Source organism: Clinocottus analis, unplaced genomic scaffold (genome assembly GCF_023055335.1).
Source record: "Clinocottus analis isolate CAN_PGR_092001 unplaced genomic scaffold, fCliAna1.0.p SCAF_16, whole genome shotgun sequence".
Classification (NCBI taxonomy): domain Eukaryota; kingdom Metazoa; phylum Chordata; class Actinopteri; order Perciformes; family Cottidae; genus Clinocottus; species Clinocottus analis.
This window is the reverse complement of record NW_027175887.1, coordinates 8,990,123-9,002,255: the sequence shown is the minus strand read 5'-3', so window position 1 is coordinate 9,002,255 and position 12,133 is coordinate 8,990,123. Positions and strand designations below refer to the sequence as shown.

At 41.3% G+C, this 12,133-nt stretch overlaps 2 protein-coding genes across 2 annotated transcripts; one reads left to right on the top strand and one right to left on the bottom strand.

Annotated features, from left to right (window-relative positions):
* The first annotated feature begins 2,912 nt into the window (after positions 1–2,912).
* On the top strand, positions 2,913–6,726 carry LOC137787184 (G-protein coupled receptor family C group 5 member C-like). Its single transcript, XM_068579480.1, has 4 exons — positions 2,913–3,142; positions 4,015–5,012; positions 5,497–5,642; positions 5,730–6,726. Exons 2-4 carry the CDS (start codon positions 4,022–4,024, stop codon positions 5,802–5,804), a joined length of 1,212 nt encoding a protein of 403 aa, XP_068435581.1. The 5' UTR covers positions 2,913–3,142; positions 4,015–4,021; the 3' UTR covers positions 5,805–6,726.
* On the bottom strand, positions 6,342–11,843 carry ccdc137 (coiled-coil domain containing 137). Its single transcript, XM_068579481.1, has 6 exons — positions 11,674–11,843; positions 11,045–11,187; positions 10,695–10,920; positions 10,035–10,117; positions 9,227–9,306; positions 6,342–9,134 (listed from the first exon to the last, which is right to left on the bottom strand). Exons 1-6 carry the CDS (start codon positions 11,742–11,744, stop codon positions 8,934–8,936), a joined length of 804 nt encoding a protein of 267 aa, XP_068435582.1. The 5' UTR covers positions 11,745–11,843; the 3' UTR covers positions 6,342–8,933.
* Between the last annotated feature and the right edge of the window lie 290 nt (positions 11,844–12,133).

Sequence of the window (12,133 nt, the reverse complement as noted above, 5' to 3'; positions counted from 1 at the left end):
ACACGAGAGAGCCACACATCATAGAATAACACACAGCAACTGGGAAACAACAGAAATAAGCTTCAATGTGAAACGGCAACCACAGATATTGCCTCAGGTCATGGCTCAAAGAGATGTCTGCGCTGCCATTTATGCATCCCTCAGTTAGCATTCATCTGTCAGAGAGGGGTCGGTCAATACAGAGACTTAAAAATCTTCCCAAACAGATAAGATCATATGGATCTCATATATATAGTTTGAATCATTGCATCTGACTAGCCCATTAGTTCAATCACAATATTCATACTAACATTCTGCAAGGTGATGGATGTGTTTAAAATAGCTTCAAATCTAGCATGCCCACAACCGAGAGACCGACAGGGACAGACATCATTTCAGAGTGAATTGGGTTGTGGTGTTGCCCCAAGGGCTGCCAGGCTGCGGCAGAAATGCAGGACAGGAGACGTCCTACAAGACCCCGACCTGAGTCACGGCTATGAATAACCTGACAAGTTCTCGGAGGAAAGCGGTGCTGCTGAGGTGCCTTAATGAAGCCTGCTGCAATAAAATGGACGAGACTACGACAAGGCACTGCATCTCACTGTAGCGTGGTATCTTTTATTTGTTTCTGGAGGTTGGTAAAGATGCTTTATATCAATGCTATGAATCTATAACGATGCAAATACTGAGACTTCTGTGTGAAAATATTGGTCAACACTGTATTCTGGTCCCTCAACTCATTGAGATGTGAATGGCTGCTGCTGTGCCCTCATGTCACAACTTGATATATTTGTAAAAATGCACTTCATACACTCAGTGAATACTGTTGTCATATGTGTGTACCTTATTTTATATATAGTTTTTTTATACTATTCACATTTATAGCAAAGTTGTTTGTATTCTTATAGTTCTAACTAGTTTTACCTTAAGTTCATTGTAATTCTGTGTGTAAGGAGGACCTAGCAAAATGCTTTTTTCACTGTACGGAGTAACTGTCTATTATCTGTGCATATGACAATACAAATATCTTTCATCTTATATACTTACATAGTGGGTTTAAATTGGTTCAAAGCTCAAAGCCGTGTACACAATTCAGGCAACTGCCGTTGAGCTACGTAATGAAATCAGAAAAAAAAGCCCACTTTATGTGTGCCTCTGAAAAGGGCATGCCCTTCATTAAGGTCACACCGCTCTCTCCTTTGAGATCAGCACCTATTTAAGAATCTGCTAACAAATCCATGGTTTGTGAGAGCACGCCTCGGGACGGGATCCATTGAGGGATCGATGCACCACAGGGGGCTCCATCATGCAGCATAAACAGTATGTTTAGTATCAGGCTGTATGCCAGAATGCGCTTCAGCAAGGTGTCCTGCATGACCTTACTCTTGTGCTGAACCCAGAGGGGATGCACTACACAACCAGGTCTCCAAAACGCGACACAAATGACTTTTTATATAATCAAACATTTGACATGTTGGATGCATCAAGTGTCATTACATGTGTTTAATAAACAGCTTTCTGTTGTAAGGTCTCAAACTGACTGCCTGCTTCTTATAGGCAGCAAATAAACACAAGCTAATGTATTATTGGGGCTATTTATTTGTTTCCTAACCGCAACCACTAAATAAGCAACACAGATGAGAACAGAAGTTTTGTGATTTTATATATGTACAAAATTGAGGCCAACAAGCAAACAGAGAGATTTACTGTGATAGTTCATATATTTCACAGTGTTTTAGCAGATTTCTAAATATTACTGAGTGAAGACAATTTAAAAGCTTTAAATCAATGACATCCGTCAATATTCCTATTTGTCAAATGGCTGTTAAGTGACATAGCCTATAAAGAGATCAATAACAAAATCTGTTTTGTTGTTGTCGCCTGGTTTGATTATGAAACACAGGAGTCCATCTCTCCTGTAACAATATGTTCCACCAGGTGGCTCTGCAAAGGCTCATGATGATTTGAAGTCCTGAAAAAGAAGTAGACTCAAGTGTGAATAGATTTCCCAAGATGCATGTTGTTTATGAGTAATGTATTCATTCCATTGTTGGATCTTTTTTAAATTGAACAACTGCATGTTGGCCTTTTCCCATCTAACTGAAAGTGCAATGCCGCGGACTTGAACAGTTACATTGATCTTGGTTTAAAAAGCTTAGGACAATCATTCCTTTACAAATGCTGCTTAGAGCATAGGCCTGAAGGTATCAAGTAGTTTGCCAGTGTTTATTTGGGGTTTTATATTTTCATAGAGATTGATGGCACACATTTTGTTTTCAGAAATGCACTGACACGCTATTTGCACTCCTAAAGTTACTGCTTAAGCAGTCCAATACTGCTTGACTGTAGCCTTTACAGTAACCTATAGCCCATTTCGAAATACTTAGTCTGAGAGTGTTGTTAAATTATTCAAAGTGTAGTCATTTAATTTGTAGAGTAAATTGAAAAGCGTTTGAAACAGCTGTACTGCATTTTGATTGAAAAAGCAAATGAAATTGGTTATACATTACACATTACACATATGTTACACATATGTATAAACTGCAGTAAGACATCTACTCTCTCCATGATAAATATATTTGTAAAGAATAATCATATAACTGATTCAATTAATAAAAGCCATTAATCACCAATGAATCTGATATCAAAGTGTCGACCATGTCGCAGGGGATGTTGCACAGTCCGTATACCGGTGGTAATGTCTGACTTCAGAGGAGAATGGTCCCTTTGTTTGCATATAATCGGCCTGAAACGCATAAATAGGCCGCGAGCTATAATCTCAGAGAATATGCAAAGCTGTGAGAGGCTGGATGAAGCGACAGAGTGGTTAAAAGTATTACATTCACAGAATACCAACAACTCAAAAGACACCTATAGTCTCCTCTTGACGCGGCTGCCGGTGAGTTCGTCACAACGTGGTTCAGTAACAGCTGAGGAGCAGAGGGCAGGTGGAGGACTGTCCATGACTGCGCCCCCAGAAGAAGAAAAAACAGCCCGTGCACCAATGAAGTGAACATTTAAAACGCTTAGAAATCGATCCAAACATCCGTCTGCAGGCTGTTAATACTCGGGAAATATTTCAGACACGGTTGGGTTAACCGTGCCGGACTACATTCACCTGAGTCACCTGTTGGAGCGGAGCTGCTCTGCGTCATCAGACCAGGTAAGAAGCCCAACAGGCTTGTAAAATATATCACTCTATGCTGCCGTGAGGTTATAACTAATTAACTAATAACTATATACCATACCGCGTTTCGCCTGGGACTTTAATGTGCCCTTCTAAAATGATTGAAAGATGAATATTTGACGAAATGGAAACTTTTCATGATCGTTTGTTTTTAAATGGCACTTTTAGCTTTGTGAAACATTATATTATATTATATTATATATATATATATATATATATATATATATATATATATATATATATATAAAATTGCTCAATCATCTTTTTAAATAAAGGAGGGGTGATTTTCTCAATACATACATGAGCATTTAATGTCTGCCTCAAATTTAAAAATCACCAAATTTGGAGTACGTGGCTTCAACTGTATATTGACAAAGTAATTTGATCAGTTTTAGGCTGAACTGACACATGGACGTGTATATTTGTGGATGCTACATGATGGAAATAGTATTACGTTGACAGTGGAATGATTATTTGAACTAAAGCCGATTAACGTTTTTCCTTTGAATTAAACTCTGGGATGCTGTGTGGGTAATAAGTACTCATTAAAATTATGCCTCATTAAACTAGATGATGTTGCAAGGCTAGACAGAGTTGTTATGATCCTACAACAAGGTCCAATGTCCTAATTAAAAACAGAGAAGGCAAATTGCTGTAAGTTTTAGATTCTCTAGACACTCAATTCAATTCATGTCAAACAGCATTTTTACAACTGGCTTATAGTACGATGTGGATGGAACAGTTTGTTTAGTGTGACAGTAATAACACGGAAACCGCTTTTATTTGTCTTTCCATGCATGTTTAATCAGCTTTGTTTTTTTGTTGCTGCACTTTTTCCAAATCTGCAGTGAAGCCATGGGACCAACCAGTGCTCCAAAGGGATGTGGGTCCAGTCTCAGCTCCATGTATTACAACCTATGTGACCTGACGACTCTGTGGGGGGTCGTGGTGGAGGCTGTTGCTGCTGCTGGTGTGGTGACTTCCTTCATTCTGTTGGTCACCCTCATAGCCAGCTTACCGTTTGTCACAGACAAGAAGAGAAAGGGTATGGTGGCCCTGCAGGCCGGCATTCTGGTCTTCACGCTGGGACTCTTTGGACTCACCTTTGCCTTTATTGTAGGTCGGTACTCGACCAGCTGTGCTGCACGCAGGTTCCTCTTTGGGGTACTGTTCTCGGGCTGTCTCGCCTGCCTGGTGATGCACGGGTTGTGGCTCGCCCTGCTGGAGCGAAGGGGCCGGGGGCCCAGGAGCTGGATGTTATGCCTGGGAGCCCTGGCTCTGTGGATGGTCGAGGTGATCATCAACACCGAGTGGCTCATCATCACCGGGGTCAGGAGCCCACCCACAGGTGTAATCCTCTCGGACTCGTCCTGCAGCATTGCTAACAGCGACTTTGTGTTGGCACTGATCTATGTGATGGTTCTGCTGCTCGCCGTGGTGGTGATGGCTGTGCCCTCACTGACGCATAAGCACAAGCAGTGGCGGCGAGATGGCGCCTTCATCCTGGTCTCGGGGCTCTTCACCTTGACTATCTGGGTATCTTGGATCGTCATGTACATCCATGGGAACAGAGTGGTCGGCAACCCCAGCTGGGACGACCCCACGCTGGCTATAGCCGTGGTGTCAAATGCCTGGGTGTTCCTCTTCCTCTACGCCATCCCAGAAATCTGCTTACTGACCCAAGAGGATCCAGACCAGGAGCAGCCAATCGATGGAGATCATGTTTATCCCACCAGGAGCCTGGTTTATGACAGCATCGGTAAGGTGGCAGAGCCGGAGCCGGAGCCAGCCCACCAGAACGTGTACATGGAGAATAAAGCCTTCTCTATGGACGAGCCTCCAGCGGGTACAGCATGACACACAGTGGTTTGACATCAACTTACAATGAACTCCACTACATTATGTTGAGGTGCTGAATCCTCATTACAAATCGGAATGAGTCAGCAGGACAGCGCTCCAATTAAATGATGCATGAATGCACATATACTGTGGGAATTCACCTTTTGTCACGGAGCAAACAGTTTTACAGAATATACAAAAAGGTGCTTTTAAAGTTTGACAAAATCAAACCTGTGCAAGGCTTCTGATTTATCCTCACATACATACATATGACATATTGAATCCCTTAACAGGTCAGTTTGAGTAAATGTGTGATCCTACAATGAAAGATGTCTGAAACGTGTTTGTTTTGCATATTTGTTTCAATGTTGATCTTGTGTTAAGTTTAAATATACAATATAATAATGAGGAAAAAAGCAAAATAATGGATGGCCATTGCAACAAACACATTTTTTAATTTTGTAATCATCGTCCTCCTTTTCTTCTCCCAGTCCCCACAAAGCCAGTGTCTCCATACGGTGTGGATAATGGCCAGCCTACAAAGCCAGTGTCTCCATACGGCGCGTATACTGGTCAGCTACGGAGTTGTGTGTACCAGCCCACTGAGATAGCCCTGATCGCCAAAGGTCTGACTAAGGTGAGCGAGTTCTAAATATTTAACACCACAGAACATCTCCTTCTGTCACATCTGCCGAAATTATCCCTCCTCTGTGTGTTTCTTCAGATGGACCAAGACGCCATGCTGCCTCGAGCTCAAGGCCCCTCGCTGCCTCGCTCGGCCGAGTCCTCACCGCCTTAAGGACCGACACACGCACGCAGCGCGAGTCAAAGGGGCCTTTCGTCATGTCCCTTGTAACAGCTATGATATCTCCACCAGGTGTTTGTTCGTCACTCGTTAATTCCTTGTATCAAATGTAACGTACCTTCATTTCTCCTCCTGAGCAAGGAGCTTGACATTCTAAATCAGTGAATCTCTAGTCGCATGGGGTGATGTGAACTAGCTCCTCTAGCAGACAGTTTCGTCTTGTACATTATTTTCCTCTGATGTTCGTGCACTGCTAGTCTGTTTTGAGTAAGCAGAGTGTCACTTATACTAGATTAGAAAATACACTAACAATATCAGAGATGGACCGCATAGAGGCCTCAATGAGCTCTTCTACTGTGTGTCTATTCTCACGTTAACAAGTGCCCTAAACTTTCTTACTGACAACTAAAACCAGCTTTGCTCTCGTAGCCTCACTCAAAGATATCTTAGAGAGAGCAACAACTGTTCTCTCACTGCTTTTAATGTTCCTAAAAAAGTGAAATCCCAAAGTGGTAAAATGTATACATGTTCAAGTGATAACTGACTGACAGCAGGTTGATGGTGGAGAAACTAGACAAGGATTTCGTGCACTGAGTTAGAAACATGTTAGCTTTTAATTCACAAACATGTAAAATGGTTGCGTTTTCACCAATACAATGCTTTTTCTTGTCACAAATTGACTGACTGTAATTTGCTAATCTGTTGTAAACCACTTTGAATCACAATATAATGTCACAGGTGAACAAACTATGAAAGACATGATTTGTTTTAGTGCCTTAAATTGATAAAATAATTGTATGTAAAAGTGTATATTCTTAACTTATTAAACCTATAAAAAGGTTAAATACCATTTGGCTGTTAGATCTTTGGATTTCAACCAATGACACTTTTTGAGTGGGCAGCTGGTGGATAATGGAAGAGGAAGTGTCTACACGATACAAATAAGGTATTTACATAATGCTGTCTTGATAAGCTTTAATGGCTCCACCTGGGGCCCCCGTGTACTACCGTGTCTGCGTGTACACTACTGGACAAGGCCTACGAATATTCTAGGTGGCATCGAGTGATATTGTGGGACTGATATACAGGCCAAACAGTAAAATCTGAAGGAAAATACTGAGTGGATGATCTTACATTTTGAGTTTGGGGCATTAAAATTGTGAACAATCTCATAAAAGCTGCATTGTCTGACAGTGGAACCTGTGAAAAGCCACCAGGAGCCTTTTCTGCGCGCACGTTCGTGACATAGCTGTGTAAGCAAACTGCGAGCACAGTCACAACATTATTGTGAAGGGACAAATTAGCATGGACAACTGCTTTGGCTTACGACAAGTTCTTCCTTTTTGACAAGGAGAGGAACAATTATTCACATAATTTGCCACACACACGCACACACATGTACACACTTTAGGAGCTTCAGAGTGAGCTGTGGCTGCCTAGCAGCTGGCTGAGTAGGCTCTTCCCCAATTACTCCCACCATCCTCTGCAGTCAGCTGCCACGAGTACTTGCTCCGAAAGGAAATTGCTCACAAACTGAAAAATCAGGCCAATTAGCAATATAGAACAGAACACAAAAGCTACGATTTTTTACTGTGTAACGCCTTATGTGTGCGCTCTTTGATCCCCTGCTTGTAGATATAAAAACGTATGCAAAGAGCTGGGAAAAAAAGCCCAAAAAAGCAGCAGACAAATGTAAACAAAACATTCGATGGGATGTTTTCTTAGCATTTCATCTGATATCTTACCTGTCTAATGTCACTGACCGGGGCAACTCAAGATCAATAGTCAATACTACAGGTTACTGGATGGTGCCCATGCATCTCAGTCAGGGGTTACAGGTAAGGTGTCACTCTGAATAGGAGTAAATAAAAGCATACATGGTCTTTTTTCAAGTAAATGTTGATTTCTGATAAGTGACTTGAGCTGAAAATAAAACATCTGTACCTGACAGGAAGCAACTGTAATTCCCTTGATAATACGGATAGCTGTCTTGTGCACATGGGACACGGGGGTGAATGACCAATGGTGGCTGAGCGCCGCTCAAGGGAGTCAGCGCTACCAATCACAAGCAGCTGTCCCCACTTAATGCATTTCCTTGTCACTGTGACAACCCTCAGTGGACAAACACAGACCAAACAAAAAAAGCTGCTCAAACAGAAATGACTGCGAAGCCGTGGACCAGACAACAGTGATTCAGTAGAAGTAGGGGAAGCCATCTGGTGTTATTATTCGGTGCATCAATATTGCAACAAAAACAAAATTATAAGCACAATGTTTGCTTTGAGATCGAGGCTGCTTTGAAAGATGAAGTTGTTCAACAAACACAATCTGAATTTGCACAGTTTGTCCCAAGAATAATGTTCAAACAAAGGCCTCGTTCGTGAGGGTAAACCTTTTCACGGATTACTAATGTGAATAGCTGTGCCAGGCACTAATGAGTGCTCGCATTTAAAAAGGCTGATGTGATTTATTGATCTCAGGTTTCAGGAATGTACAAAAGGAGACACGGTTTCAAAGTATTAATAATTCTACAGTAATAAATTCACATTTATAAATAGGCACAATTTGCCATCAAAAATACATTTTAACATTAAAAGTCTGCATATTCTGTCAGCTCTCCAAACAAACAGAGAACCAGCTTTGGACAGGTGGACTGCCATCTAGTGGGACCACAGCGAACAATTGAAGGTTTATCTTTGCCTCGACATGGCCTTTTTTAAATTTGTCTACCACATAACTAATGATGTCTTAGTGGCTACCTAAAAGATGCAAATACAAAAAAAATGTGTGAATCCAACTTAACACAATTACAGGGGTGAGAATTCAACCAAATCACCTGTCAAGGTGTATTTATTTAGAGGTGATCAGTTGGTCTTCTTATCAGACGTTTGAACAGGCGTTAACAGTGTGAAAGTTCTGTTCCATTTGGAGCTAAAGTTGCAGGTGAATGTTGATCACGGCTTACCTCATACTGGTGGCAGTGGGTACAAATGTTTGCTTCTTTCCCTACATTATACGCAGCTCCCCCGCTGGCAGTTCCAAAGTTACATAACACAAACAGTCTGTTGATGGTTATCTCACGATCTGTGTCAGTTTTTCTGCTCTTCAGTGCTGACTGAAACATCACTGGGGGTTCTTGAGTTTTTCTAGATTGACTGTCCGGGCCTCATGCTGCTTCTGTTTCTGTTTCTTAAGAAGACGGTAAGCCTCCACTACTCGCACCCTCTCCTCCTCCATAATTCTCTGCCTGGCCATGGAGGGCTTGACTGTGGAGACCGCCGTGTGGCCGAGGAGAGAGTTGAGTAGCAGCTCCTTTGGCACCTTCTGGATAATATTCATAGGAGAAAAACAATGCTGTTGACCTCTTATTCAAGCATGAAGATCACATCGCGACATTTTACATATTAGCCGGTTACCTGAGATTTGACCGGAGCTTTCTTGGGTTTGGCACTCAAACATGGTGGGGCCATTGCAACTTCACCAAAGGGAACAGTATCTACAAACCAAACAAATCAGTACACAAACAAGTTCTATACATCATTCCACTATGACTATAGCATCCATTTCTCTGATACAGAATTGAATGTATACATGAAAAATAAGTTTGAAGTGATTAAAGCAGCATTAATGGATGTTTTGAATATGTTACAAGTTGTAGAAGTAGGTGTGATCGCAATACTTGCATCGGCGTGTTGTGTTATCTACAAATCCAACACAAAGCAACTTTAGCTTTCATCATCTGAGAAATCGAGAAACAATAATTCTCTCTTTGCAGCTCTGCTCTGGTCTACAGCAGGATCTATGGTAGATATCTGGCACCTTAACTAAATGCTCCAGCGAGCCGCTAATTTTAAAGAAGATTGGTTTGAGCAGAATTGTGGGCTGGAAAACTGTAACAATAAGCTCACTAGAGCTGGACGACTACTGCAGTTACAGAAAACTACCTCATAATACCCCATTTCAAAAGACCTGAACAATCTCTTCAATAATATATCCTTCTGCCCTAGTGAGATGATTTGGGGATGATATACTTTTCTGATAAACTTAAAGAATTCAAAGAAGATGATCCCTTGGAGTTTTAGGAAACACTCAGCTAGAAACAGAGATGAAGGCTACCTTGCGATGATCTTAAATGGACCAGCAATTTGGCCAGTGCGTACTTGAACTCAATTGTAGAGGAAAGAGCTGCTCCCTCACATACTTTCTAGTGGAAATGTTCCTTACCTATGAACATCTCTTTCTCCATCTGCGCCACCTGTCTGTCCAACTTCTTCTGCTGTAGCTTCTGTAATCTGACCGTATCATGCCTGTTGCAAAGACAACAAAGATTAAAAAAATATATATCAGCCAAATAATATAACATAATTTATACGTCTGTGTTTCTATTATTCTTTACTGTTATCATTGGAACTTAACTGAATATTGGGTTGTGTACCGTTATTATGTGTAATGTACTCTTTTTTTTAAAGTTCAATAAAAATCTATTCAGTATTGTCCTTTATTCACCTAAACATTCTCAAGAATAAAAATGCAACTTGGTTGTTGAATATTTAAAAAAAAAACTGCTTTGATGCTTTTAATGGTTTTATGTGAAGCACTTTAAGTCACCTTGTTGTTGAAATGTGCTATAAAAATAAACTTGCCTTGCCTTGAATTTAGACTGTAACCAAAGCTGATAGTCTGTTGTAGTACATACAACCACAACAGATTACCTAGTTGGCCATTTTCAATGCACTTGTAACAAACCAACCAGTTACCTACACATAATTAAAAGCAGGAGGACAGCGTATCACTGACTCCGTTGGCCCAACCTTTCACATCTCATGTTGGCACAAATGCACATCATCAGTTAACTTTGCAGATTCAAAGCCAGGGTATACTCACTCTTTCTTTTTTTCAGACTTGCCCTTGTCTGCCGGCCCCTCTTGTTTGTCTGCCTCCAGCTCAGGCTTTCTTTCTAATTGGTTCTTGGTGAGGAAGAGGACGTGTTTTGTCGCATTCTCCATGCGTCGCAGATATGCCTTCTCACTTTCTCCCTTTCCCCTCTTAAAATGTGGGACAGGTATGTCGTCAGTCTGCAAATCAGCTGGTTTCCTTTTGGGGGAGATGGCTAAAGAGACAGACACCAGACTGAGTACCTCACCGAGTATAAACATGGCATGACTGATAAAACAATAAAAAAGGTACACATGTGCATCACGTAGTGTGTTGTTAAAGAAAGCTTCTCTGCTCACCTTCCTTTAGCTTTTTGGCCTTCGAAGATCCCGTTTTCATTTTCTCTTTGTTTTTCATAATCTCTCGCAGCCTATATGGGATGTGTTCGAGGTGATCTGGTTTGGCTTTGGCTTTACCATCTCTCTGTTTGAGCTTCTTAATACTGTGAAGACACAACGCGAAGACACATGCAATACATTAGCTTTGGTAAATAAATACACGTAAATGAAGAATCAAAGATAAAGAAAGAAGACACATAGACAAATGGTCAAAATGGAAGAGCTGTACAGTTTTTTAGAAGAGGTCGTTTCACACAAAAATGTGCAAAATTGTCAAACGAGAACATAGTTTTACAGTACGAAGTAGCTATACATCCGATATAGTTTACAAAGTATTCAACAGCAAGGAAAAGGGTGAGCCTTTAAATGCCATACATGATACAAGTAGCTACGTGTCCTCACTGAGCGTTAACTACAAGGATTACGTTGACATATTGAGTCTGATTTTAAATATGAAGCAACAGTTCGTCGCAACTAACGTGGGAGCTAAAAACAGCTAACGTTAGCATAAACCGGTTGAGCTAGCTTACGCTAGCTCGCTAACGTTACATGTGTAATGTTTCTGTGACACACGAGTTTACTGACGTTACCTAACATGTCGGCCGGACTTGTCCGCTTGTTTTCCTGACTCGGTGGTTTTGTTTTTCTTATTCTTCCCCATGTCACTGCCCTCTATTTCAATGGATTACAAGTAAACTGTAAAAGAAAAAAACAATAACGCGTGTAGCGCGGTGTTGATAACCTTTGAACTGTAACTCTTAACCGGTAGCGACAGTGAGAGAAAGGAAGTACAGAGGTCTCACTCTCTGTCTTTTTCCCGGCACTGGGGCCGTTTCCTCTGCTCCTCGTGGGGCGTTTTCTTCGAGCTCACACAATAGATGATCTTTGTTGGAACAGTCATCCCGTGGACTTGTGTCTGTGTGCATTTACGTGTAAATACACTAAATATCTTGACTAAACCCGGAAATATTCTGGTGTAAAGATGATTTGTGGTTGAGTTTAACTTTGCTAACAGAAGGGAATCTGTACTAATTCATGTTTTCTCCGTTG

Bases quoted from the DNA above. Each gene is read 5' to 3' on its own strand.
- ccdc137 (XM_068579481.1), bottom strand. From the start codon at position 11,744: ATGGGGAAGAATAAGAAAAACAAAACCACCGAGTCAGGAAAACAAGCG. The intron at 10,921-11,044 runs GTGAGCAGAGAA...CTGTCTCTTTAG, and splicing joins GGCCAAAAAGCTAAAGGAAG to CCATCTCCCCCAAAAGGAAA. The intron at 9,135-9,226 runs GTAACCGGCTAA...AATATTATCCAG, and splicing joins AAGCTCCGGTCAAATCTCAG to AAGGTGCCAAAGGAGCTGCT.
- LOC137787184 (XM_068579480.1), top strand. From the start codon at position 4,022: ATGGGACCAACCAGTGCTCCAAAGGGATGTGGGTCCAGTCTCAGCTCC. The intron at 5,013-5,496 runs GTACAGCATGAC...TTCTTCTCCCAG, and splicing joins TATGGACGAGCCTCCAGCGG to TCCCCACAAAGCCAGTGTCT. The intron at 5,643-5,729 runs GTGAGCGAGTTC...GTGTTTCTTCAG, and splicing joins TCGCCAAAGGTCTGACTAAG to ATGGACCAAGACGCCATGCT.